The sequence below is a fragment of the Sebastes umbrosus genome, chromosome 17 (assembly GCF_015220745.1).
Source record: "Sebastes umbrosus isolate fSebUmb1 chromosome 17, fSebUmb1.pri, whole genome shotgun sequence".
Taxonomy (NCBI): domain Eukaryota; kingdom Metazoa; phylum Chordata; class Actinopteri; order Perciformes; family Sebastidae; genus Sebastes; species Sebastes umbrosus.
In genome coordinates this window covers 9,057,895-9,083,847 of record NC_051285.1, presented here as the reverse complement: position 1 = coordinate 9,083,847, position 25,953 = coordinate 9,057,895, and the positions used below count along the sequence as shown (strand labels likewise).

The following is a 25,953-nucleotide window of genomic DNA, read 5'->3' as shown; positions in this document are numbered from 1 at the left end:
CTCTCTCTCAGGAGATGCAGGCTACAGCTAAATCCTGGACCAGTGACTCCTGGAACGCTGCAGAACTTCGGTGTGTCTGGAACTCCTTCGGTGCCGATGGTTGGTGAGTGAGCATGCATTTTCAGATTTTCTTATTAGGCTAAACTTTGTTGACACATGTCTTACTTGATAACTTTTCGCTGTAACAGGTCACTAAATCTGCTACTGACACCACCGTGTGTCCTGTCTAACTGAATAGTGGTTGAAACCATAGATCTACAGTCTGTGGTTGAAACAGGCAACAGTAACCTGTAACAGTAATCTGCAACTAAGTTCACTTTTACCTTTCCCAAATGAAAAAAAAATCAACCTCTGTGAATTTAAATTTTAACCATCAGAGTATGTAATTTACAATACAGTTTATCAATTATTCTTATACTTAATGTCCATACTATACTATGACTTCCTTTTAATTTATTCGACATGCTATACTATGAATTTCTTTTTTCAATTTTTCGACAAACTATAACATGACTTATATTCTTTTGACATGCTATACTATGACTTTTATTTAAAAATTTCAACATACTGTACTTTGGCTTTTTTGACATACTATACTTGGGCTTTTTATCGACATACTATACTATGACTTTTTTATTTTTTCGACATACTCCACTGACTTTTTTCTACATACTATACTATGACATTTTTTATTTTTTTTGACGTAGTATACCATAACTTTTTTCAACATACTATACTATGACTTTTTTATTTTTTCGACATACCATACTATGACTTTTTTTTCATGAAAACATCGACATACTACACTGACTTTTTTTCATTAAAATTTCGACATACTATACTGACTTTTTTTTACATAGTATACTATGACTTTTTTTTATTTTTTCGACATACTATAGTATGACTTTTATTTAAAAATTTCAACATACTTTACTTTGACTTTTTTTGACATACAATAATATGACTTATTTTTTTGACATAGTATATCATGGCTTTTTATCGACATACTCTACTATGACTGTTACATTTTTTCGACATATTATACAATTACTTTTTTTCAACATACTCTACTATGACTGTTACATTTTTTCGACATATTATACAATTACTTTTTTTCAACGTACTATACTATGACTTTTTTATTTTTTCGACATAATATTGTATGACTTTTTTTCTACATACTATACTATGACTTTTTTTATTTTTTCGACATGCTGTACTTTGACTTTTTTTGACACACAATAATTTTACTTTTTTATATTTTTTGACATACTATACTATGACTTTTAATTTTTTCAACATACTATACCCTGACTTTTTTTCGACATACTATGCTATAACTTTTTTTTATTTTTTTCGACATACTACGCTATGACTTTTTTTTTTTTTTTTTGACATACTACATTTTTTCGACATACTGTTTTTATTTTTTCAACAGTGTACTATGAATTTTTTTTGTAATACTGTACTATGACTTTTTTTCCCGACATTCTATGCTATGATTTTGTTTTTACATATTATACTTAGTTTTTTTTTTTTTTTTTTGGCATACTATACTATGACTTTTAGTATAGTATGTTAAAAATATAAAAAAAAGTCATAATATAGCATGTTCAAATTTTTTTTTAAAAAGTCATAGTACAGTATGTCGAAATATTTTTTTAAGAAGTCATAGTATAGCATGTCGGAAAAAAGTCGCGGAATAGTTTGTCGAAAAAATTTAAAAGAATCACAGTATAGTATGTCGACAAAATAAAAAAATGTCATAATATAGTATGTTGGAAAAAAAAAGTTGTGGTTTAGTATGTCGAAAAAATGAAAAAGTCATAGTATAGCATGTTTAAATTTTTTTTAATAAAAGTCTGAGTACAGTATGTCAAAAGCCTTTTTTAAGAAGTCATAGTATAAAATGTTGAAAAAAAGTTACGGAATAGTCTGTCGAAAAAAGAATGAAAAGATTTCTTAGTATAGTTTGTTGAAAAAAAGTCATGGTATAGTTTCTTGAAATTTTTTTTAAAAAGTATTAGTTCAGTATGTATAAAAAATAAAAGAAATCAGAGTATCTCAGAAAATAAAAAAGTCACACTATATGTAAAAAAAATAAAGAAGTAATAGTATTGTTTGTTGAAAAAAAGGAAAAATAGTCATATTATAGTTTGTCGAAAAAAAGTCAGAGTAGTATGTCGAAATGTTTTTTTAAAAGGTCATAGTATAGTAAGTGATAAAAAAAAACAAGTCATAGTATAGTATTTGGAAAAAATAAAAAAGTCATAGTATAATTTGTGGAAAAAATAAAGTCTTTGTATAGTTTGTCAAAAAAATAAAAAAAATAGTCATAGTATAGTATGTCGACAAAATTAAAAAAATCGTATGTCGAAAAATAAAAAAGTCATAGTACAGTACGTCGAAAAGTCAGCCATATTATCATATGTACAAAGTCATAAAAAATACATAGTATAGTATGTTGAAAAAGGGATTTGTTTTTGTTGTATAGAAAAAAGTATGGCACACTATGACTTTTCATGACATTTTTTATTTCATACCAGATTGTGTTTTTTTTGTTACTTTTTTATGGCTTACTATTACTTTTTATGACATTTTCATGGCATATTACTGTGACTTTTTTATGGCATAATTTACCCGGACATTTTTTGTGACACACTATACCAGGGGTTCTCAAGATGACTGAGTGCTAATTTAGGGAGCCAGCATCTGATTGAGGGCCGCATAAAATGCATGCATTTTGTGTCACGTTCAGGGGCTGCACAAAATATTTCTGAGGTCTTTCACCAGATGGTTATTGCCACTACTACAAGAATCTACACCACAATTAACTAATTACAAAATCTGCCTTTATTAAGAGTAATTTACAACAGTGGTTCCTTCTGATACAGTTTCATTCACACTCACAACCCCTCCATACAAACAATATCATGTAAACTGAGGCAGAGAGGAAGGCATACATGGAGCCATTAAACATGACGGAAAAGAATTTTTTACAAGAAATTTAAATACTTTTTGAAAGACTGTGTGAGAGGGAGAAATTAAGCTGTACCTGATTGCTGACCTGGTTAAATCCAATAATGTAAAATAAGAATGTAATCTGCAGGCCAAACTGCTTTAAAAAAAAACCCAACAAAAAACAACACTTTCTCTCACACAACAAGGCAACAAGTTCCTCAGCTGCAAACTTTAGGTTTCAGTTTAAGATTAAGCATCTAGAGGCATCTTACAGCAGGCTGAATTGTTGCACTCCCTTAAAAATTATATGAAGAGTTATGTTCTAAAATCAGATAATGAATTTGAAAATAAAATTATTGCTTACAAATAACTAATGATTGAATCATTTTTAAGCAATGCGGTTTCTTTCAAAAAGATGTTACATCTATTTTTGGAGTTAAACTCTTCATATTATTCCCCCTCTCAGTGCAAAGGAAGGCACAGTTTAAGAAAAATAAACCTCTTTAAGCTTAGCAAAGACATACATGGAATATTGCACTTTGGTTAGCAGGCAGTTCATTTACTGCACATGGTATAACAATTATATATTTAATACATTTTTTTTTAATTCAAATTTAAATCCCCTATCTAACGTCCTTCAAAGAACAACAGTATTTTTGCTTTGGCTTCGTCAGTTCCCATCCAGTGTGACTGAATTTACAGTAAAAAATACAACAAAACAAAAACCATACTAGAAACGCTGTGTGATTAACAATGAGTCTTCCCTTGTCTGTTAAAATCTCATTCCTAAATAATCATTTAAAAGAAACAATTAAATTCTGATCTGGATTTAGCCTTATCCCCCATTCCAAACAAGATACAAAATAAGAAGCACATCCTTCATACCAGAGGTGTCTAAAAAAGAGAAAATAGTTAAATTAGCATTTACAGTGATACATCTGGAGAAGGTCGTTCTTTGTCAGTGAAAATAAATAAAAGCAGACTTTAGCTGCTATATGACATGCATCTGACCAAACAGGTCAATGAGCCAAGCAAAACAAAAAAGGTCAGTAGATTATTAAATTTTGGGTGTGTTTTTCGGTCATGATATTTGGAAGACGCCACTGATAATTAAACAAAAAGTGCTTATCACCAACTTTAAGAAATTCTTCTCAACCAAATAGTATTTCTTCTTCAATATTTACTCATTAAGACTGATCATTAGTTTGGTATCTTCAGCTCACGGTCACTGTATCCTATTACCCTCATGTTCCGCTAGTGAGCAATAAGAAGCAGACTTGAACAGAAAAAGGACATTAAAAAAACTGTAGGGGAGCAGATGCTATGGAATCGAGTCATGTGAAGCACATGATCACTTTCAAATCCATCAAATACTAAAAAAAAATATATTCACTAAAAAATTAAAGGAACCTAATGGAGGGATAGGTATGCTGCCATTACAGGCCAAGCAAACTAAAACTGAGGCAGCAGGCTATTGCAACGCCTGTGGGTGTACGGGTGAGTGTGTTGTGGTGCTATTGCAACGCCTGTGGGTGTAAGGGTGAGTGTGTGGTGGTGCTAACAGTGGCCAGGAGATATTGTGTGATGTCACAGTGGCTGTTTTTATGTGTTGGAAGAGTCTTGGTAAGGCACAAACTTGGAGAGTTTGTTGGGGGAACTTGGGTTCGGGCAATTGGAGCTCGAACTCATCTTGAAGAATCTCTCCTGCTCCTTTTTCTTCATGTTTAGTTCCTCTTCAAGGGCCTGGGGGGGATGGAGGAGAAGGGTACAAACGATGTATGAGATGGATCACTACCTAGTTCCTTATTTAATGCACAGGTAAGGTTCTCATCCAAGTCTAAACAAGTGAGCATTTTTCTCAAAATTATGAAATACTCATTTAATTAGTTAACCATTTTTGTTTTAAGATAAGCTGTGTTTTTAGATATGCACGTATAATATACCTATAACACAAGACTATCTGGTCACTTTGAGCTATAAGCACTTGAATCATTTTAGTACATTTATATTTGAGGTGAAACATAAACGTAACGAGTGTAGTTTTGTGTGTTAGAGCCATGCATGTAACACGTTGTAATATGTACCTTCTTTCTGGGTTTCAGCTGATCCCTCCAGTCCTTCAGCAGCTGGTTCTGTTGTTCATCCAGATATTTGAGCCTCTGAGTCTCGTTCTCAATCAGCAGGTGACATTTTTCATTCTGAAGCACAAAACAAGCTCTTGTTATCTCTCTCTCTCTCATCTACCTCTATCTCTACCTCTTTCCCCCTCATCTACCTCTATTTCTACCTCTCTTTCTCCCTCATCTACCTCTATCTCTATCTCTCTTCCCCTCCTCTACCTCTTTCCCCCTCATCTACCTCTCTATCTACCTCCATCTCTCTCCCCTCCTCTACCTCATTTACCTCCATCTCTCTCCCCCTCCTCTACCTCTTTCTCTCTCTCTCTCTCATCTACCTCTATCTCTACTCTTTCCCCCTCATCTATCTACCTCTATCTATCTCCCTCATCTACCTCTATTTCTATCTCTCTCTCTCCCTCATCTACCTCCATCTCTCTCCCCCTCCTCTACCTCATTTACCTTCATCTCTCTCCCCCTCCTCTCTCCGCCTCCTCTACCTCTTTCTCTCTCTCATCTACCTCTATCTCTACCTCTTTCCCCCTCATCTATCTCTACCTCTATCTATCTCTACCTCTATCTCTCTCCCTCATCTACCTCTACCTCATTTACCTCTACCTCTTTCCCCCTCATCTACCTCTCTCTCTCTCTCTCTCTCTCTCTCTCTCTCTCTCTCTCGATCTCTTTCCCCCTCATCTATCTCTACCTCTATCTCTACCTCTCTCTCTCCCTCATCTACCTCCATCTCTCTCCCCCTCCTCTACCTCATTTACCTTCATCTCTCTCCCCCTCCTCTACCTCTTTCTCTCTCTCCCCCTCCTCTACCTCTTTCTCTCTCTCATCTACCTCTATCTCTACCTCTTTCCCCCTCATCTATCTCTACCTCTATTTCTACCTCTCTCTCTCCCTCATCTACCTCTATCTCTCTCCCCCTCCCTACCTCTTTCCCCCTCATCTACCTCTATTTCTACCTCTCTATCTACCTCCATCTCTCTCCCCCTCCTCTACCTCTTTCTCTCTCTCTCTCTCCCTCATCTACCTCCATCTCTCTCCCCCTCCTCTATCTCGATCTCTTTCCCCCTCATCTATCTCTACCTCTATCTCTCTCCCTCATCTACCTCTATTTCTACCTCTCTCTCTCCCTCATCTACCTCCATCTCTCTCCCCCTCCTCTACCTCATTTACCTTCATCTCTCTCCCCCTCCTCTACCTCTTTCTCTCTCTCTCTCTCCCCCTCCTCTACCTCTTTCTCTCTCTCATCTATCTCTACCTCTATCTCTCTCCCTCTCATCTATCTCTACCTCTATCTCTCTCCCTCATCTACCTCTATTTCTATCTCTCTCTCTCCCTCATCTACCTCCATCTCTCTCCCCCTCCTCTACCTCTTTCCCCCTCATCTACCTCTATTTCTACCTCTCTATCTACCTCCATCTCTCTCCCCCTCCTCTACCTCATTTACCTTCATCTCTCTCCCCCTCCTCTACCTCTTTCCCCCTCATCTACCTCTATCTCTACCTCTTTCCCCCTCATCTACCTCTATTTCTACCTCTCTTTCTCCCTCATCTACCTCTATCTCTATCTCTCTTCCCCTCCTCTACCTCTTTCCCCCTCATCTACCTCTCTATCTACCTCCATCTCTCTCCCCTCCTCTACCTCATTTACCTCCATCTCTCTCCCCCTCCTCTACCTCTTTCTCTCTCTCTCTCTCTCATCTACCTCTATCTCTACTCTTTCCCCCTCATCTATCTACCTCTATCTATCTCCCTCATCTACCTCTATTTCTATCTCTCTCTCTCCCTCATCTACCTCCATCTCTCTCCCCCTCCTCTACCTCATTTACCTTCATCTCTCTCCCCCTCCTCTCTCCCCCTCCTCTACCTCTTTCTCTCTCTCATCTACCTCTATCTCTACCTCTTTCCCCCTCATCTATCTCTACCTCTATCTATCTCTACCTCTATCTCTCTCCCTCATCTACCTCTACCTCATTTACCTCTACCTCTTTCCCCCTCATCTACCTCTCTCTCTCTCTCTCTCTCTCTCTCTCTCTCGATCTCTTTCCCCCTCATCTATCTCTACCTCTATCTCTACCTCTCTCTCTCCCTCATCTACCTCCATCTCTCTCCCCCTCCTCTACCTCATTTACCTTCATCTCTCTCCCCCTCCTCTACCTCTTTCTCTCTCTCATCTACCTCTATCTCTACCTCTTTCCCCCTCATCTATCTCTACCTCTATCTATCTCTACCTCTATCTCTCTACCTCTACCTCATTTACCTCTACCTCTTTCCCCCTCATCTACCTCTCTCTCTCTCTCTCTCTCTCTCTCTCTCTCTCTCTCTCTCTCGATCTCTTTCCCCCTCATCTATCTCTACCTCTATCTCTACCTCTCTCTCTCCCTCATCTACCTCCATCTCTCTCCCCCTCCTCTACCTCATTTACCTTCATCTCTCTCCCCCTCCTCTACCTCTTTCTCTCTCTCCCCCTCCTCTACCTCTTTCTCTCTCTCATCTACCTCTATCTCTACCTCTTTCCCCCTCATCTATCTCTACCTCTATCTCTCTCCCTCATCTACCTCTACCTCATTTACCTCTACCTCTTTCCCCCTCATCTATCTCTACCTCTATTTCTACCTCTCTCTCTCCCTCATCTACCTCTATCTCTCTCCCCCTCCCTACCTCTTTCCCCCTCATCTACCTCTATTTCTACCTCTCTATCTACCTCCATCTCTCTCCCCCTCCTCTACCTCTTTCTCTCTCTCTCTCTCCCTCATCTACCTCCATCTCTCTCCCCCTCCTCTATCTCGATCTCTTTCCCCCTCATCTATCTCTACCTCTATCTCTCTCCCTCATCTACCTCTATTTCTACCTCTCTCTCTCCCTCATCTACCTCCATCTCTCTCCCCCTCCTCTACCTCATTTACCTTCATCTCTCTCCCCCTCCTCTACCTCTTTCTCTCTCTCTCTCTCCCCCTCCTCTACCTCTATCTCTCTCTCTCCCTCATCTACCTCCATCTCTCTCCCCCTCCTCTACCTCATTTACCTTCATCTCTCTCCCCCTCCTCTACCTCTTTCCCCCTCATCTACCTCTCTCTCTCTCTCTCTCGATCTCTTTCCCCCTCATCTATCTCTACCTCTATCTCTCTCCCTCATCTACCTCTATTTCTACCTCTCTATCTACCTCCATCTCTCTCCCTCATCTACCTCTATTTCTACCTCTCTATCTACCTCCATCTCTCTCCCCCTCCTCTACCTCTTTCTCTCTCTCTCTCCCTCATCTACCTCCATCTCTCTCCCCCTCCTCTACCTCTTTCCCCCTCATCTACCTCTATTTCTACCTCTCTATCTACCTCCATCTCTCTCCCCCTCCTCTACCTCTACCTCATTTACCTCCATCTCTCTCCCCCTCCTCTACCTCTTTCTCTCTCTCATCTACCTCTATTTCTACCTCTCTATCTACCTCCATCTCTCTCCCTCATCTACCTCTATTTCTATCTCTCTCTCCCCCTCCTCTACCTCTTTCTCTCTCTCATCTACCTCTATTTCTACCTCTCTATCTACCTCCATCTCTCTCCCCCTCCTCTACCTCTTTCTCTCTCTCTCTCCCCCTCCTCTACCTCTTTCTCTCTCTCTCTCTCATCTACCTCTATCTCTACCTCTATCCCACATCTACCTCCATCTCTCTCCCCCTCCTCTACCTCTTTCTCTCTCTCTCTCTCTCTCATCTACCTCTATTTCTATCTCTCTCTCTCCCTCATCTACCTCCATCTCTCTCCCCCTCCTCTACCTCTTTCCCCCTCATCTACCTCTATTTCTACCTCTCTATCTACCTCCATCTCTCTCCCCCTCCTCTACCTCTTTCTCTCTCTCTCATCTACCTCTTTCCCCCTCATCTATCTCTACCTCTATCTCTCTCCCTCATCTACCTCTATCTCTCTCCCCCTCCCTACCTCTACCTCATTTACCTCCATCTCTCTCCCCCTCCTCTACCTTTTTCTCTCTCTCTCTCCCCCTCCTCTACCTCTTTCTCTCTCTCTCCCTCATCTACCTCTATTTTTTATCTCTCTCTCCCCCTCATCTATCTTTACCTCTTTCCCCCTCATCTACCTCTATTTCTACCTCTCTATCTACCTCCATCTCTCTCCCCCTCCTCTACCTCTTTCTCTCTCTCTCTCTCATCTACCTCTATCTCTATCTCTCTCCCTCATCTACCTCTATTTTTATCTCTCTCTCTCCCTCATCTACCTCCATCTCTCTCCCCCTCATCTACCTCTATCTCTCTCCCCCTCCTCTACCTCTTTCCCCCTCATCTACCTCTATATCTACCTCCATCTCTCTCCCCCTCCTCTACCTCTTTCTCTCTCTCTCTCTCCCTCATCTACCTCCATCTCTCTCCCCCTCCTCTATCTCGATCTCTTTCCCCCTCATCTATCTCTACCTCTATCTCTCTCCCTCATCTACCTCTATTTCTACCTCTCTCTCTCCCTCATCTACCTCCATCTCTCTCCCCCTCCTCTACCTCATTTACCTTCATCTCTCTCCCCCTCCTCTACCTCTTTCTCTCTCTCTCTCTCCCCCTCCTCTACCTCTTTCTCTCTCTCATCTATCTCTACCTCTATCTCTCTCCCTCTCATCTATCTCTACCTCTATCTCTCTCCCTCATCTACCTCTATTTCTATCTCTCTCTCTCCCTCATCTACCTCCATCTCTCTCCCCCTCCTCTACCTCATTTACCTTCATCTCTCTCCCCCTCCTCTACCTCTTTCCCCCTCATCTACCTCTCTCTCTCTCTCTCTCGATCTCTTTCCCCCTCATCTATCTCTACCTCTATCTCTCTCCCTCATCTACCTCTATTTCTACCTCTCTATCTACCTCCATCTCTCTCCCCCTCCTCTACCTCTTTCTCTCTCTCTCTCCCTCATCTACCTCCATCTCTCTCCCCCTCCTCTACCTCTTTCCCCCTCATCTACCTCTATTTCTACCTCTCTATCTACCTCCATCTCTCTCCCCCTCCTCTACCTCTACCTCATTTACCTCCATCTCTCTCCCCCTCCTCTACCTCTTTCTCTCTCTCATCTACCTCTATTTCTACCTCTCTATCTACCTCCATCTCTCTCCCTCATCTACCTCTATTTCTATCTCTCTCTCCCCCTCCTCTACCTCTTTCTCTCTCTCATCTACCTCTATTTCTACCTCTCTATCTACCTCCATCTCTCTCCCCCTCCTCTACCTCTTTCTCTCTCTCTCTCCCCCTCCTCTACCTCTTTCTCTCTCTCTCATCTACCTCTATTTCTATCTCTCTCTCTCCCTCATCTACCTCCATCTCTCTCCCCCTCCTCTACCTCTTTCCCCCTCATCTACCTCTATTTCTACCTCTCTATCTACCTCCATCTCTCTCCCCCTCCTCTACCTCTTTCTCTCTCTCTCATCTACCTCTTTCCCCCTCATCTATCTCTACCTCTATCTCTCTCCCTCATCTACCTCTATCTCTCTCCCCCTCCCTACCTCTACCTCATTTACCTCCATCTCTCTCCCCCTCCTCTACCTTTTTCTCTCTCTCTCTCCCCCTCCTCTACCTCTTTCTCTCTCTCTCCCTCATCTACCTCTATTTTTATCTCTCTCTCCCCCTCATCTACCTCTATCTCTCTCCCCCTCCTCTACCTCTTTCCCCCTCATCTATCTTTACCTCTTTCCCCCTCATCTACCTCTATTTCTACCTCTCTATCTACCTCCATCTCTCTCCCCCTCCTCTACCTCTTTCTCTCTCTCTCTCTCATCTACCTCTATCTCTATCTCTCTCCCTCATCTACCTCTATTTTTATCTCTCTCTCTCCCTCATCTACCTCCATCTCTCTCCCCCTCATCTACCTCTATCTCTCTCCCCCTCCTCTACCTCTTTCCCCCTCATCTACCTCTATATCTACCTCCATCTCTCTCCCCCTCCTCTATCTCGATCTCTTTCCCCCTCATCTATCTCTACCTCTATCTCTCTCCCTCATCTACCTCTATTTCTACCTCTCTCTCTCCCTCATCTACCTCCATCTCTCTCCCCCTCCTCTACCTCATTTACCTTCATCTCTCTCCCCCTCCTCTACCTCTTTCTCTCTCTCTCTCTCTCCCCCTCCTCTACCTCTTTCTCTCTCTCATCTATCTCTACCTCTTTCCCCCTCATCTACCTCTCTCTCTCTCTCTCGATCTCTTTCCCCCTCATCTATCTCTACCTCTATCTCTCTCCCTCATCTACCTCTATTTCTATCTCTCTCTCTCCCTCATCTACCTCCATCTCTCTCCCCCTCCTCTACCTCTTTCCCCCTCATCTACCTCTATTTCTACCTCTCTATCTACCTCCATCTCTCTCCCCCTCCTCTACCTCATTTACCTTCATCTCTCTCCCCCTCCTCTACCTCTTTCCCCCTCATCTACCTCTCTCTCTCTCTCGATCTCTTTCCCCCTCATCTATCTCTACCTCTATCTCTCTCCCTCATCTACCTCTATTTCTACCTCTCTATCTACCTCCATCTCTCTCCCCCTCCTCTACCTCTACCTCATTTACCTCCATCTCTCTCCCCCTCCTCTACCTCTTTCTCTCTCTCTCTCCCCCTCCTCTACCTCTATCTCTCTCTCATCTACCTCTATTTCTACCTCTCTATCTACCTCCATCTCTCTCCCTCATCTACCTCTATTTCTATCTCTCTCTCCCCCTCCTCTACCTCTTTCTCTCTCTCATCTACCTCCATCTCTCTCCCCCTCCTCTACCTCTTTCTCTCTCTCTCTCCCCCTCCTCTACCTCTTTCTCTCTCTCTCTCTCTCTCTCTCATCTACCTCTATCTCTACCTCTATCCCACATCTACCTCCATCTCTCTCCCCCTCCTCTACCTCTTTCTCTCTCTCTCGCTCCCCCTCCTCTACCTCTATTTCTATCTCTCTCTCTATCTACCTCCATCTCTCTCCCCCTCCTCTACCTCTTTCTCTCTCTCTCATCTACCTCTTTCCCCCTCATCTATCTCTACCTCTATCTCTCTCCCTCATCTACCTCTATCTCTCTCCCCCTCCCTACCTCTATTTCTACCTCTCTATCTACCTCCATCTCTCTCCCCCTCCTCTACCTCTACCTCATTTACCTCCATCTCTCTCCCCCTCCTCTACCTTTTTCTCTCTCTCTCTCCCCCTCCTCTACCTCTTTCTCTCTCTCTCTCTCATCTACCTCTATCTCTATCCCTCTCCCTCATCTACCTCTATTTTTATCTCTCTCTCCCCCTCATCTACCTCTATCTCTCTCCCCCTCCTCTACCTCTTTCCCCCTCATCTATCTCTACCTCTTTCCCCCTCATCTACCTCTATTTCTACCTCTCTATCTACCTCCATCTCTCTCCCCCTCCTCTACCTCTTTCTCTCTCTCTCATCTACCTCTTTCCCCCTCATCTATCTCTACCTCTATCTCTCTCCCTCATCTACCTCTATCTCTCTCCCCCTCCCTACCTCTATTTCTACCTCTCTATCTACCTCCATCTCTCTCCCCCTCCTCTACCTCATTTACCTCCATCTCTCTCCCCCTCCTCTACCTTTTTCTCTCTCTCTCTCCCCCTCCTCTACCTCTTTCTCTCTCTCTCTCTCATCTACCTCTATCTCTATCCCTCTCCCTCATCTACCTCTATTTTTATCTCTCTCTCCCCCTCATCTACCTCTATCTCTCTCCCCCTCCTCTACCTCTTTCCCCCTCATCTATCTCTACCTCTTTCCCCCTCATCTACCTCTATTTCTACCTCTCTATCTACCTCCATCTCTCTCCCCCTCCTCTACCTCTTTCTCTCTCTCTCTCTCATCTACCTCTATCTCTATCTATCTCTATCCCTCTCCCTCATCTACCTCTATTTTTATCTCTCTCTCTCCCTCATCTACCTCTATCTCTCTCCCCCTCCTCTACCTCTTTCCCCCTCATCTATCTCTACCTCTTTCCCCCTCATCTACCTCTATTTCTACCTCTCTATCTACCTCCATCTCTCTCCCCCTCCTCTACCTCTACCTCATTTACCTCCATCTCTCTCCCCCTCCTCTGCCTCTTTCTCTCTCTCTCTCTCTCTCCCCCTCCTCTACCTCTTTCTCTCTCTCATCTACCTCTATCTCTACCTCTTTCCCCCTCATCTCTCTCTCTCCCTCATCTACCTCCATCTCTCTCCCCCTCATCTACCTCTATCTCTCCCCCTCCTCTACCTCTTTCCCCCTCATCTACCTCTATTTCTACCTCTCTATCTACCTCCATCTCTCTCTCTCTCTCTCTGTTTACCTCTACCTCTCTCCCCCTCCACCTCTATCTCTCTCCCCCTCATCTACCCCTCCCTCATCTATCTCTATCTCTCCCCCTCTCTCTCTCTGCCTCCCCCACATCTACCCCTCTGACACCAGCCAAAAGATCTACCATGTTAAAGATGAGAAAGTTGATTCACCTGTAGCTGCTGCAGCTCTCTGATATTGCTCTCACACTGGCCAATCATCTCTCTCATCTGGCTCTCGTGTTTCTGCTGCTGATGCTGCCTCTCTGCCTTCTGCCGCTTGTCCTCCTGCTGAGAAAACTAGAGACACAAAGAGAGCGAGTTACTAAATGATCAACTTAATGCTTAAACATGGGAGTGAGAAAACCCTCGCTACCCCTTACCTGTTTGATCTTCTCTCTGTCCTCTGATGAGCTGCCGGTTGAGTTGATGCGGAGGCTCTTCTTGAACATGGCCATGCGGGTCTTGGCCTCGCCGCGCTGGATCTTAGGCAGCCGGTTCTTCTCCTGCTGCTGCCGACCTTTCAGAATCTCAATCATTCGCTGATTGTAGCACTGCATCTGTTCCTGCTCCTGTAGTGACACAGACAAAAGACACGTTGTCACATTCATATCATGTGTATGCAGGGAATATTGAATATATACTTTGACAGTGCTAAAGAAAACGGGAAAAAGCACAATTGACACAGATGGAAGCTCTGAATAAAGTAGGGTAAATGCTGGATTGCTAAACAAAAAAATAAAGTTAATTCCTGATTCAAGACTTGATTTTGACATTTATTTGCTACCCAAAGTTGGTGTTGGAATGGTGGGTGTAAACATTTTGTGGCAAGAGGAGTTGTAAATCAATTGACTTACCGTCCCGTGTTTTTTGAGAAGCTGATGCCTCTGGAGGAAGTACTTGTCTTTCAGCTGCTGCTTCAATAACTGGTGTCTCTCGTAAAGGTTCTTCTCCTCCATGTCCCATATTGTAGCTTCACGCTCTAATCAAAGTGAGGAGGAGACAGAAGAAATGACTGAGTTACTGAAACGCAATATGTCAACGCTGTAACATCCCCGTACACCGGAAACGCCCTTAAACTCTGTTTGCATATCAATACTTGTGCCCAGTGAATTCTAGTGTGACTTTACAAAGTGCTCCAAAATTCAGGATAAAAGTAAACGATCATTTACAGGGATGATGGCTCTAATGTAAATAAAAAGAATGATGAAATTCATCACTCATTAATAATTCAAATATAATTTTATAACAAGCCTTTGTGGTATTTTGTAAAATATAAATCAATCAGTGAAATTTGCAAATAACCTAAAAACAATGTTACCCGTCTATCAACTCATATCACACAACTATCTCAGTTAAAACCGTGCGTACGCCTGATCTGAAGTACGCGTGAGGTGCGCACATTTTTCCTTTATAAATACCAGTTTATGTGTCGGAAAAGTCGTACGCATAGTTTAGCTAAGAACAATGAGACAATAATTCAAATCAAATGCAACGGCTGATCAAATGACCCCTCTGCTCAGCTGTACCTCTGACTAGCTGGTGTTTCCTGTTAAGGCATCCCCTCTCCATCTCTGCAATCTCTCTCTTGTTGTTGGAGATGATTCTGTTCAACGTTTTGTCCAGGTGGTTCTTCTGCGCTGACGAGAACTTCTCCTCCTAAAACACAGAAAAGAGAAAAACATGAATGGAGGAATGGCTAAAAAGGAGCTTTTATTGTGTAGGTGATAGGTTATGTTTTCAGTAACGTTTCATGAATTTCTCAGTATTTAAATTTGTTTAAAACCTTTTCAGTTAAGTATGCATGAAAATACAGTGAGCTCAATGACTTACCTCTCTTATCTTATTCTCCTGGAAGGAATTCATCATATGCTTCAAGGATTCTTTACGCTGACTTCTGGGCAGCTTATCAACAGATTGTTTTACCTTTTAAATATATTAAAAGAAGACACATTTCAGCAACATGTTTGATACATGATTTAAACATAAGCACACAAGAAAGCATGTTGAGAAGGACAAAAATATCATGAATGTCTTTTTGTTCCCTTCCCCACATCCTTATACCTCCTTTTTCTTGTGTTTTAGCAGATCCTGGAACTTGTGGAGGTCGCGTTCCTGCTCTACTTTGATGCGTTTGGTCTCGTCCTTGAGTCTAACATGGTGGTCTCCCTCCATCTTCTCAATGGTCTGCTTCTGGTTCTTCTCCAGGCTCTCCAGCTCCACATCGTAGTGCTTCTTCTTGGCCTGGGACGCACCGAGAGGAAACAAGCACACTGTAAGCTTCGGTGAAAATAAAAAACAGCCCTACCGCGTTTTATGTCACACCACCAAAGTGTATTATTCACATTACATACTGTATGATAGAAGACTGTCTAACTTTATACACTAAATAATAAATACTTATTAACATTGTATTTCATTTCTGCCAATAGATCTGGAGGTCTTAAAGGGAAAGTTCGTGGGGTTTTGAAGTGGGGTTCTATGAAGCACTTATCCATAGTCAGTGTATTACCTACAGTAGATGCCCGTTGGCTCTCCCCTATCTTCCTATGAATAAAAACAATTTTTAATAACAAGCTGCGACTTACATTCATCTCCTGGTCAAAACGTCTCTGCATTTGGTCTCTCTGTATTTCCAGTTTGGCGTAGAGACCGGCCTGAGCGCGTTGCTCTTCCTTCTGCAGCAAACGGAGCTCCCGCAACTCCTGACGTCTTAACACACACAAACACACACGCTGTTACTTTTAACGTATATACAGTACAACTTTAGTTTATGAGTTTAACTACATCTCAGACAAGCAAACACAGTTAATACTAATATTTAAGTTAAGTGTTTGTGTGTGTGTATATGTGGGTGGAAGCATGAGTGTGTATTACAAACATATCTATGTGGATGTATATGGGTGTGTGTATGTATTGTATGAACGTTATGGTATTTGTTTAGGGGATTGATAAGCTCTCTCGGCCATGACATGTCAATCCCATATGTTATATGTTGTTTCACTGTATGTTGTATATTTTATTTTGTCTAATAAAAAAATATTGAAGTTAATACCATCACTCTATATTAATTATTTTAAAAGAGGTATGTGGGGAGATATCAAAAATGTACCCCTTTCTCTCAGCTTCTGAAGGTGTCACACATGCAATGTCATATTCCTACCACTAGATGGCATGATCAATGCACCAGGAACTCCTTAGGGCTTCAAAAGGCAGTGTGATGTGTTTAACACTGTTGTAACCGTACAAATCATTAATTTAAAAAAGAAAAAATTAAGTAATTTACGACAACAAATAAAATTGTATCGATCATTCTATTTGAACATCTAGACTCCCAGCATTAAATACAGCTAACCCAATCTTCCTCCTGATCAAAAACTTACTTCAGAGACATTTCATTTTTCTTTCAAACCATACACTCTACATGGAGAGAGACCAATACCTAAATGAGTGTTTTTCCATAACAGTTGGGTATTTCTAAACTCAAATCTCAAGGGGCTAAAGCCCAAGAGCTCAGGATGCCTGAAATAGTACGTGTAGTGAAAACAACATCCAACAGGTCTCTGTACAGACTTCACTGTGAGCTGAGGAATAAACAGACTGCTGAGTTCATGGCTCTCACTCACAGACAATGAAAACAGATACTGAATGTATGTTATGTAGACAGATCGAATCGTTCACACACCTCAGGAATCTCATCTCCTCGTCTTTCTGCTCATCATCCCTGATGATCTTGGAGGTGGTCACGCTCACCTCCAGGCCGTCGATGATGAACTTCCTGGTTCGCTTCAGAGTCTTCCTCGAGAAGTCCTGAGAGGCAGAGAGAGAGGAACAAAAAGGTCAAACAAAATAGCATGACATCAGATTAAATCAGAATTAAAGCACATGACAAATATCCGCTTGTACTTGAGTAACATGCATCACTATGTGATTGAGAGTAAACTGAAACTCTACTGGGTGATTATTGTGGTAGTTAAGTTAGCATACTATACTATGATATTTTTGTGACATTTTTTATATCTATTCTAGGAGTTTTTTTTACATTTTTATGACATACTATATTATGATTTTTTAAGATATATATATAGTATAATTTTATTATGGCATACTAGACATTATTATGACTTTAATAACCTAATATCATGATTTTTTAAAATACATTTATTATGACATTTTGGTGACATACTATACTATCACTTATTTAATGACAGGGGGTACTTTATCATAATTGTTTTATGGCTTTTTTTTAATGACATTTTTATGGCATACTATATTATGAATTGTTTTAATGAAAATGTATATAGCATAGTATGACATTTTTGTGGCATACTATACTAACATTTGTTTAACATTTTTATGACATACTATATTATGAATTCTTTTATGAAAACTTATGGCATGCAATACTATGATATTTTTGTGACATTTTTTGTGACATTTCTCAATCACTAAGTGATTGAGGAGTGCACTGAAACTACTAGGTAGTTATTGTAGTAGTTAAGTTGTTAGTTTAGAGACATGTTGGGAGGGAAAGAGTATGGGGGTGAAACTACTTTCTAACTCCACTTTCTTTTATTTTTTTTTTATTTTCAAACTTCAGCCCCGACTGACACCAACTCAAGTCACGACTCAATCACCTGAGGCTCCCTCTGGAGCCACAAAACACTTTATATAACTTTTTTCACAGTAGTACTCCCTAAATCCTGTAAAGAGACTTTGATGTGTAAAATTGGTGGAGCTCCCCTTTAAATATGTGTGCCTTTGTGACTCCTAATGTAGCCTTTTAATCTGGCTAATGAAAGGCAGCTCTGTGTTGACAAAGGCATTAATATACCTGTCAATCTGGTTCTACTGTAACAAGCAGCAAGATGCTCCATCTGTCATTGTAATGGGGAGTGCCATGCAGGTATTAACCTCATCCAGTGAACATCACACAACTTGGCTTCTTTAACTCTTTACAACGAATGCTGGGTGAAAGCCTACTTCATCTATAGTGAATTTGTTTGGTATTCACATTACAATTTGCACCACATCTTTGATAGTTTCCGGAAAAGTCACAACCAGTCTATTTTTTGCTACCAAGAACAGGCCTGCGACCTTTTTTCTTTGCTCCCAGATCAAAGTTGAAAGTCTAATTTAGGAGGTTTGCGCGAGACGGCAGCATAGGCCGCAGTCAGAGCGTAAAGCCACCGTATAATTGAAGACAAAATTGTTATGGCTAACAAAGCACGTGTCCCCTAATCTAAATCAGCTTCCACGGACAATATTTACAGGACTGATATGGCAGGGTTTACTCTGCAAACACTGGGCAGCACAAACCTTGGATGACATCATTTCCTGGTTTATAAATAGTTTGTATAAGAGGAGAGGAGAGGAGAGGAGAGGAGAGGAGAGGAGACTGACCCAAAAAGCGTGAATTAATTTGTTTTGTGCATACTGCTGTCCACTCTGATAAAGCTGCCTCATGAACCCTCTACAGCTGAGCAAATAGACAACATATGAGGCTATTCCCATGGATGACAGCTACTGAATCTACTTTTGCACTGTTCATGACTGCTGATTCTAGGGCTGTCAAAGTTAACGCGATAATGCATTAACGCAAATTCGTTTGAACGCCACTAATTTCTTTAACGCATTAACACAACTTGCGAGTTGTAGGTTGTAGTGGGTTCAGTTTTAAAGCTAGAGTGAAGATACTGGTATCATATGAAACTAGAAAACCTAAGGAATCCATTGGTATCCCAATATGACCAATGTCATACTAGATTGTCGTGAAGGAGGCTAAATAACGCTCCAAACTTACACTAAATTTGGGGTCCCTTGACCTCTGACCTCGGACATGCAGGTCATTCTGCAACCTGCATTGTTTGCATTTGAGGGCTCTAACTTCCGATCGCTCGTCATTCACAAAAACACATGCAGCTCTCCTGTGCACACACTAATGCTCTCAATCATACACACTCACACAAATGCTAGTGTCCTCCTGTCCAACAAACAAAGATAGCCCATTCACTCTCACCACAGGCTGCTGCTGCTGAATAATCTGTTCTGGAAAAACTTAACATGCCACAAACAGACACGACTCCACGCGCAGTCAATAGGATTTCAATCATGGTCGGTCTATAAGCCACCAGAAGCAGCAGAGTGACAATGAGCTGCACAGAAACTTCCATTCACGCTGGTGAATGCTGAACTGTGCCCACACAAAGGGCACTGTTGGTCCCGATGAATGGAAAAAGTTGCATATTTTGCTTCAGAAAGGCTTGGCGATAAATGATGAAATTGTCTCTCTCTTCTCTCCCTCCAGCTTCCTAACTTCCCTCCCTCATTGGGACTGTCGGGCTGAGCACAAATTTGGTGATTGTTATCCTCTACGGATTGCAAGAATTCTCCTTTCTTATTGCATTATGTCAAAAATGCATCGTCATGAGGTGTTAAAGAGAGCTTGTTTTTGTTTACAATGACATTTTGGAGATTTGGTTTTCACCTTCGACAGAGGCCTTTTAATATACGGAACGTGTTTGTCAATAATTCAGCCCAGACTCACCAAATAAATCCATATTCAGCATAAATCATAGCCAATTAAAAGGAAAGAAATAGGGAATTGAGGGCGTTAACTAGTATCATTCTCCATATCCTCCCTAAATGCAGTGCAAGCCTACTGGAAGACAGGCTATCCTCTGTTTCAGATGGCTAACACCCACACTCCAAAACACAACACAATGCAGTTTCAGTTCCTCCGTGGGTGCCGAGAAATAGTTTTTCCAAGGAGGGGTTTTCCTACAGAGGCAGGGAGCTGACTCTTTTACACTTCAATACTGGTCTATTTCACCTCAAAAGACATGTTCTCTGCTGAAACACTTCAATGAATAAAGACTGTCTATATCAGGGCTGTCAAAGAGTGAATATACTAAAGTTTGGCGAGGAAGAACTGGCATGGCAATTTTCAAAGGGGTCCCTTGACCTCTGACTTCAAGGTGCCCACGAGTCTCCCCTTTACAGACATGACCACTTTATGATAATCACATGCAGTTTGGGGCAAGTCATAGTCAAGTCAGCACACTGACACACTGACAGCTGTTGTTGCCTGTTGGGCTTCAGTTTAACATGTTATGATTTGAGCATATTTTTGATGCTATATGCAGTACCTGTGAGGGTTTCTGGACAATATCTGTCATTGTTTTGTGTTGTTAATTGATTTCCAATAATAGATATATACATGCATTTGCATGAAGCAGCATATTGTCCTCCCGTGTTGATAAGAGTATTAAATACTTGAAAAATCTCCCTTTAAGATACATTTTGAACAGATAAAAAATGTGCAATTAATTTGCGAATAATCACAATTAACTATGGTCAATCATGCAATTAATCAAGATTAAATATTTGTATCAATTGACAGCCCTCGTCTAAATCCCAGGTTCATTCATCAGGAATATTCATACAGGACAGATCAGGTTGCTTCTTGTGGAGAGAATTTTTATGTTGACTCACCCTTGCAGCCATTGAGATGGTCTCCTTGTGGATCGACATGTCCATGCTCTCCGATGCCACGCTGCCTGAATAAGAGTACCGCTTGTTGATAATCCCTCCATTGATATAAGCCTCAGCGTTTCCTCCCGTCGACGTCCGATCAGCAATTCCTCCTGTCGACTTCCGCTCTCGGGTACCCTTGGGTGGGCCACCATTCACCTCAGAACGGGGTGTAGACTGTGGCGAAGCAGCAGAGGAGGGAGCGGGACTGGCTGTAGGAGTGACAGCGGGGTTCGGAGTTGGTAAGCCTCTGTTAGCCACAGCGTTGCTCTCCTCCTCGGTCACCTGGATCTTGGGCGGCGCTGAGTCTGTTGAGTCCATGATGATGTCAACATGTTCCTCAGATGCATCAGGCTGGAGAGATGGTGGCTGTTCCGTCTCTGGGGTCTCCACAGCAACCTTAAAACATATTTTATCTACTTTAATTACTGAATACACCACAGTCAATACTATTTCATTTTCTAAATATGAAACTTCAAAAGCACCTTTTCTTCCGATGTGGGAGTACTCTTCCCATCCTCAATGCCTGAATCTGAGCTGGAGGTCTTAGTGGAGGCCTCGCTCTCCGATTTCTCAGACTCCAGAATGACTTCATCGGCCAGTTTGTCATCCAGCTCCTCGGGATCCTTTGGAGGGAGATTGTGCTGTGGTAGGGGAACAGGGACCTCCATGACGGCGGCCGGCTGCTCCTCTGTTGGTAACTGTGGCTCGACCCCCTTCCTGGGTACAGGTATTGGTGTGGTGGGGGAGGGCGTGGCGGGGCTCGAGACGTCCGGAGACTGGTCTTCCAAACTGGCCTGACTGGTCTGGCATGGCAGGGAACAAGGAAGAGGGAGAAGAGAATAGTTAAGCGTTGTTGTGACAAAACATATGATGTTTTCCTGCTTCAAGTCATTGGTGGTTTCCCAAAAGTCCAACTGAAATCACATTTAGTATTCCATTTTTTTGCAGTCAAAAATAATAAGTTTTTAAATGTTTTAAAATTAAAAAATGCAAAGAGAAATTATTGTTTTATTTTCTTAGTGAGAACATTAAAGGGTCAAGAGTTTTTTTTTATATTGAAAAGGAAAAAAAAAAGGTCTTTGGGGAAATATAAAAAATGCTAATTTCCGAAGCAGAAAAGTGTTAAAGTGGGTTGATGTTCAAAGTCTGTGACCCTTATGTTGTATATAGAATACTAATGTTACTGCTTTATGCAAGATTTAATTAGCTGTATTGAAACAAAAGTCTCCATCTATGTAGGCGGATACTGGAATGGTATTCCATCAAATTAATGCAAAACCACGGGGGCGTCATCATGAAAACAAAACATTAAATAAAATATAAGTTTCTCCCTTTTGGTTTCTGATTTTTTTTTTTCCTCAAAGGGGAACAAAGGAAAATTGATTTACAGAGCACATACAGTAGTATGCTGTAGCAGGCAATTTAATTTCAGTTGGACTAATGTTTCTAATCAGGCGTCCCACCTTCAGTGAAGTAACCTTAAACTTTGCTTTAGTAGGAATGCAGTCATTCCTGTTTAGACTGCTGCTTTTCACACAGTCGCTGAGATGGCTATCTGTAATAATAAGTACACTAATAATTACAGAGGTGAAAAGCCTGTGTTAATCATGGCTGACAACCAGGGACAGAATGTTTTTAATGGCATTATTATCAAGAATTATGTGTGATTCTTGGCGAAATAAAGCAGTGGATAGTCCTATTGGAAATCCTGAATAAAATTGCCAATAACAATCAAATAAAGAAGCAGCCTAAAGACACTCTAAAAGCCATCAATAAAAATATATAATAACAGTTTTAAACTATCAAAGAATAGATTAATAGCATTTTCCCAGAAGGGAAAGTATAGTGTTTCTGCAGCAATTATATCAATTCTCAGAAAGGGCCATTTTCATAATTTGAAATCTAAATACAGAAAGCTCCAGACGTAAGTTAGACGTGGGAATTCTATGGCCTGTAATTGTAAACACCACTGAAGACGTTACTTCAGAATTAAATGCACAGCCATCTGTTAAACTGAGCAACTCTGCTTCTCGAAATACCCATACCGCTGTCTTCCTCTCGGAGGTAAACAATACCATCAGACATCTTTATGGCCGGGTTCAGCCGTTCTAATGTGTCAGCAAACATCTCTGTCTGGCTGTGTATGATATATAGGAAGAGATAAATGGTCAGATAACCGCTCGGCTGGCTTTCAGGGTCTCCTGACTGTTCGTGTCAAAATGTTGCTGTGTGCGTACGAGAGAGTCCTTGCTGGAAGAGATAAGGAAACGACATCATACTTAACTGAACGCAGGGATGAGAAATCTGATGTTTGGACTCAGTAGCTGCACTATAGAGTAACATATTTTTGTATTTACATTTGTTTTAATATTATATATATATATAAATAAATCCAGACTGAAATAACTCAGTAGCAATTAACCTAATTTGTGATAAATCTAACATTTTGTGTTTAAAAGCCTCATGATATCGTGGGTTTTTTTAACTGTGGAAACTGCTGACACACAGAAAATGATGAGTGTCCAGTCTTGTTTTCAGTAAACAGAGCAGGATAAAGCAGAACTGCATAAATAAAGAAAATCGCACCACCTACAAAACCCTAAACTTAATCCAAACATCTACAATGTTTGATTCACAAGCTGTCTGGAAAGAGTAGTCACTTTGTAGTTTCAAACTGCACGACACTGGTGCCAAGTTATTCACCTAAATCAATTCGGATGTCGCACTAACTGTTGACATTAGGGGAGGAAGAGAGAAGTGGGCAAACATTCATTTTCGTGGAGAGAAAAACATCCACGTTCAACACATTTATCTGGTCGCAGCTTCCTTGTAGAAAGACTATTTTTAGGGTCTTCTATCACTGTGCGTCCCTGGCTTACAGTAAACCGTCTGTCTTTAGTTAAGGGTCACAGTATAGCAACAGAACAATGTGCGACCTTAAATAATTTACTCCATCACGGGTCGTGAGGGGTTTCTGTACAGGAGCGAGGACGAAAGGCAGCACCTATATTTAACCATGTGTGGGTGTGGGTGAATGCCAGTGTTCCGGTTTCTGTTCTTTTGTTTGTGCTGAGGTCAGGAGGTAAACGGCTCTCTCACACTACTGTATGTCACTTTCTAATCTTATGCCTTCTGTGGATGTATGAATGGCTTCTTTGGCAGAAAGGACATGTTTACAAAAAAAATGTTGTCAAAGGGGTCAACAAGCAGAGACTTCAAAAAGCAGGGTCAAGCGTACGGTTAAGGTAGAACATGTGTGCTTTCTAGGGAATGGGTGCAAGATGTGCATAATAATTAATATTGTATATTAATATTGAATAATATTGTTGGATTATTCCTTATTTCATTGGCTATTAAAATCACAAGTTGTGTTAATGCTTTAAAGAAATTAGTGGCGCTAAAACAAATTCGCATTAATGCATTTCTGCGTTAACTTTGACAGCCCTAAAAAAAACATGACGTCCCTTTTCTAAATCTAACTTGTCTGATTTGTTTAGTAGAAGTCCGATCACAACAGTTACTGTCCCATTATTGACCTTGTAAAGTCCAGATCATGTCCACTCTTACAACCCAACCCATGAATTGCCCACCCTCCTTTTAGAAACAAACAATGACAGAGAAGAAAATGAAGGGACAGAAAAAAAAAAATCAAGGTTAGGTACCACAGTGAGGTCCATGGCGTCGTCCTCCTCTCCTTCCTCCCTATTGTCCTCTATTTCCTCCATGACCTCAGCCTTGGCTTCGGCCACCAGCTCCCGCAGCGGGCGGTTAGACGTCACCGATTTCACAAACGGGTGCTGTGGACACAGGGGACAGAGGAGACATGGTTAATTAATTATCAGTTCAATTGCACACAGTGGCTGGTGCTTAAATAGCAAGAAAAGTGTCTTACAACTTGTTTTTGTTCCCTCTAGTAATTCATTTTGCGCATCATATTCTGAGCATAAATGAGCTCGTAAACACCACAAAGAGGGATGGAGACTAACAGGCTTGATGTGACCACAGGATAAACACTCTTACAACCGTAAAATATCTTTGCTGGAGGCCAACAGAACACATTATCCAGGGATCAGAGTATCATAAGACCATGAGACTACTGCTTGGGGGATGCTGCAATCGCTGGACTGACAATGAAGAAGTAGGAATAAGATTAGGATCGCATGAATGCAGGCTACTGAATCAAATAAAATTCTGCTGAAACTAAAGTAATTGCAGTCAAATACATTAACTCGCCCACGGGGCTGCGAGAGGCAAGGCTACAGGAGACTTTCACTGCAGGGGAAACTCTATCTGCCACCTGCCAGTTCCTGAACAGCTCCAACAATAGCGGCTCTACAATACAACTCTCCCTTTAACGGCCCTCTGATGTAGCAGCGCTCAATCTAACATCGTGTCCTTTAAATAGCAAACCATCTTTAGTTTTTACAGCCGCTAAATAGAAGATGTGTGTTTTTGCCAGAGTGCAAACAGGGCGGTAATAAGTTAAGTGCAAGGAGAATAAAAAGCTAAATTAAAAGTTGAGTGCAGCTGATCATCTATTATTCAGACGCTTTGCACTCCTGTGTAATTTAATTGGAACAGCTGACAAAGGGAAAAGTGGTGCTGGACCGTGAAGTGTGCATAAGTCTGGGCGTGTGTGTGTGCACATTAAGTGATGATCGCACTTGTTTGTGTGTAAGGGCTGCATCAGGCTTTTTACTTCTCCAATGACTAACAACAGTCAGCTATAGTCTGATGAGTGCCATCTAACCATTTATTACACCATAGTGGAAATAAGAGTACAAAGATAAGATTATGAAAAATATTAGATTTGATAAATGCCATATACACACACATGCAGTTGTTTTCCAATTGACATTTAAGGTAAAAAGGGTCTTAGTATTGTCAATGTGGTACTGTCTAGATTGGGACCAGGGCTTGACAAAATAACTAATTGTGATTATTTTGACTGATATTGCAATAGTGATATGATTTGCGATAGTAGAGGGAATGATCATTTTTACACTATTTTCCTCATTTTCATTGAAAAACATTAAAATGATTATGTCTCTAGTCTCTAGAGACATAATCATAAGT

General features: G+C 41.2%; 1 protein-coding gene and 1 long non-coding RNA gene across 2 annotated transcripts in view; one reads left to right on the top strand and one right to left on the bottom strand.

The window, feature by feature from the left end:
- LOC119475487 lies at nucleotides 1–16,474 on the top strand. The gene is made up of 4 exons (XR_005203805.1): nucleotides 1–103; nucleotides 5,064–5,144; nucleotides 15,427–15,616; nucleotides 15,981–16,474. It is a non-coding gene; the product is annotated as an uncharacterized LOC119475487 (long non-coding RNA).
- stk10 (serine/threonine kinase 10) overlaps nucleotides 2,835–25,953 on the bottom strand; it is a 54,658-nt gene continuing 31,539 nt past the window's right edge. Inside the window, 14 exon segments of the mRNA XM_037748227.1 lie at nucleotides 2,835–4,669; nucleotides 4,672–4,704; nucleotides 5,046–5,159; nucleotides 13,516–13,641; nucleotides 13,725–13,913; nucleotides 14,199–14,323; nucleotides 14,871–15,000; nucleotides 15,175–15,267; nucleotides 15,406–15,585; nucleotides 15,930–16,053; nucleotides 17,027–17,151; nucleotides 20,836–21,273; nucleotides 21,360–21,680; nucleotides 24,540–24,674. Coding sequence (XP_037604155.1) covers nucleotides 4,433–4,669; nucleotides 4,672–4,704; nucleotides 5,046–5,159; nucleotides 13,516–13,641; nucleotides 13,725–13,913; nucleotides 14,199–14,323; nucleotides 14,871–15,000; nucleotides 15,175–15,267; nucleotides 15,406–15,585; nucleotides 15,930–16,053; nucleotides 17,027–17,151; nucleotides 20,836–21,273; nucleotides 21,360–21,680; nucleotides 24,540–24,674 — 2,370 coding nt within the window. The 3' untranslated portion in view covers nucleotides 2,835–4,432.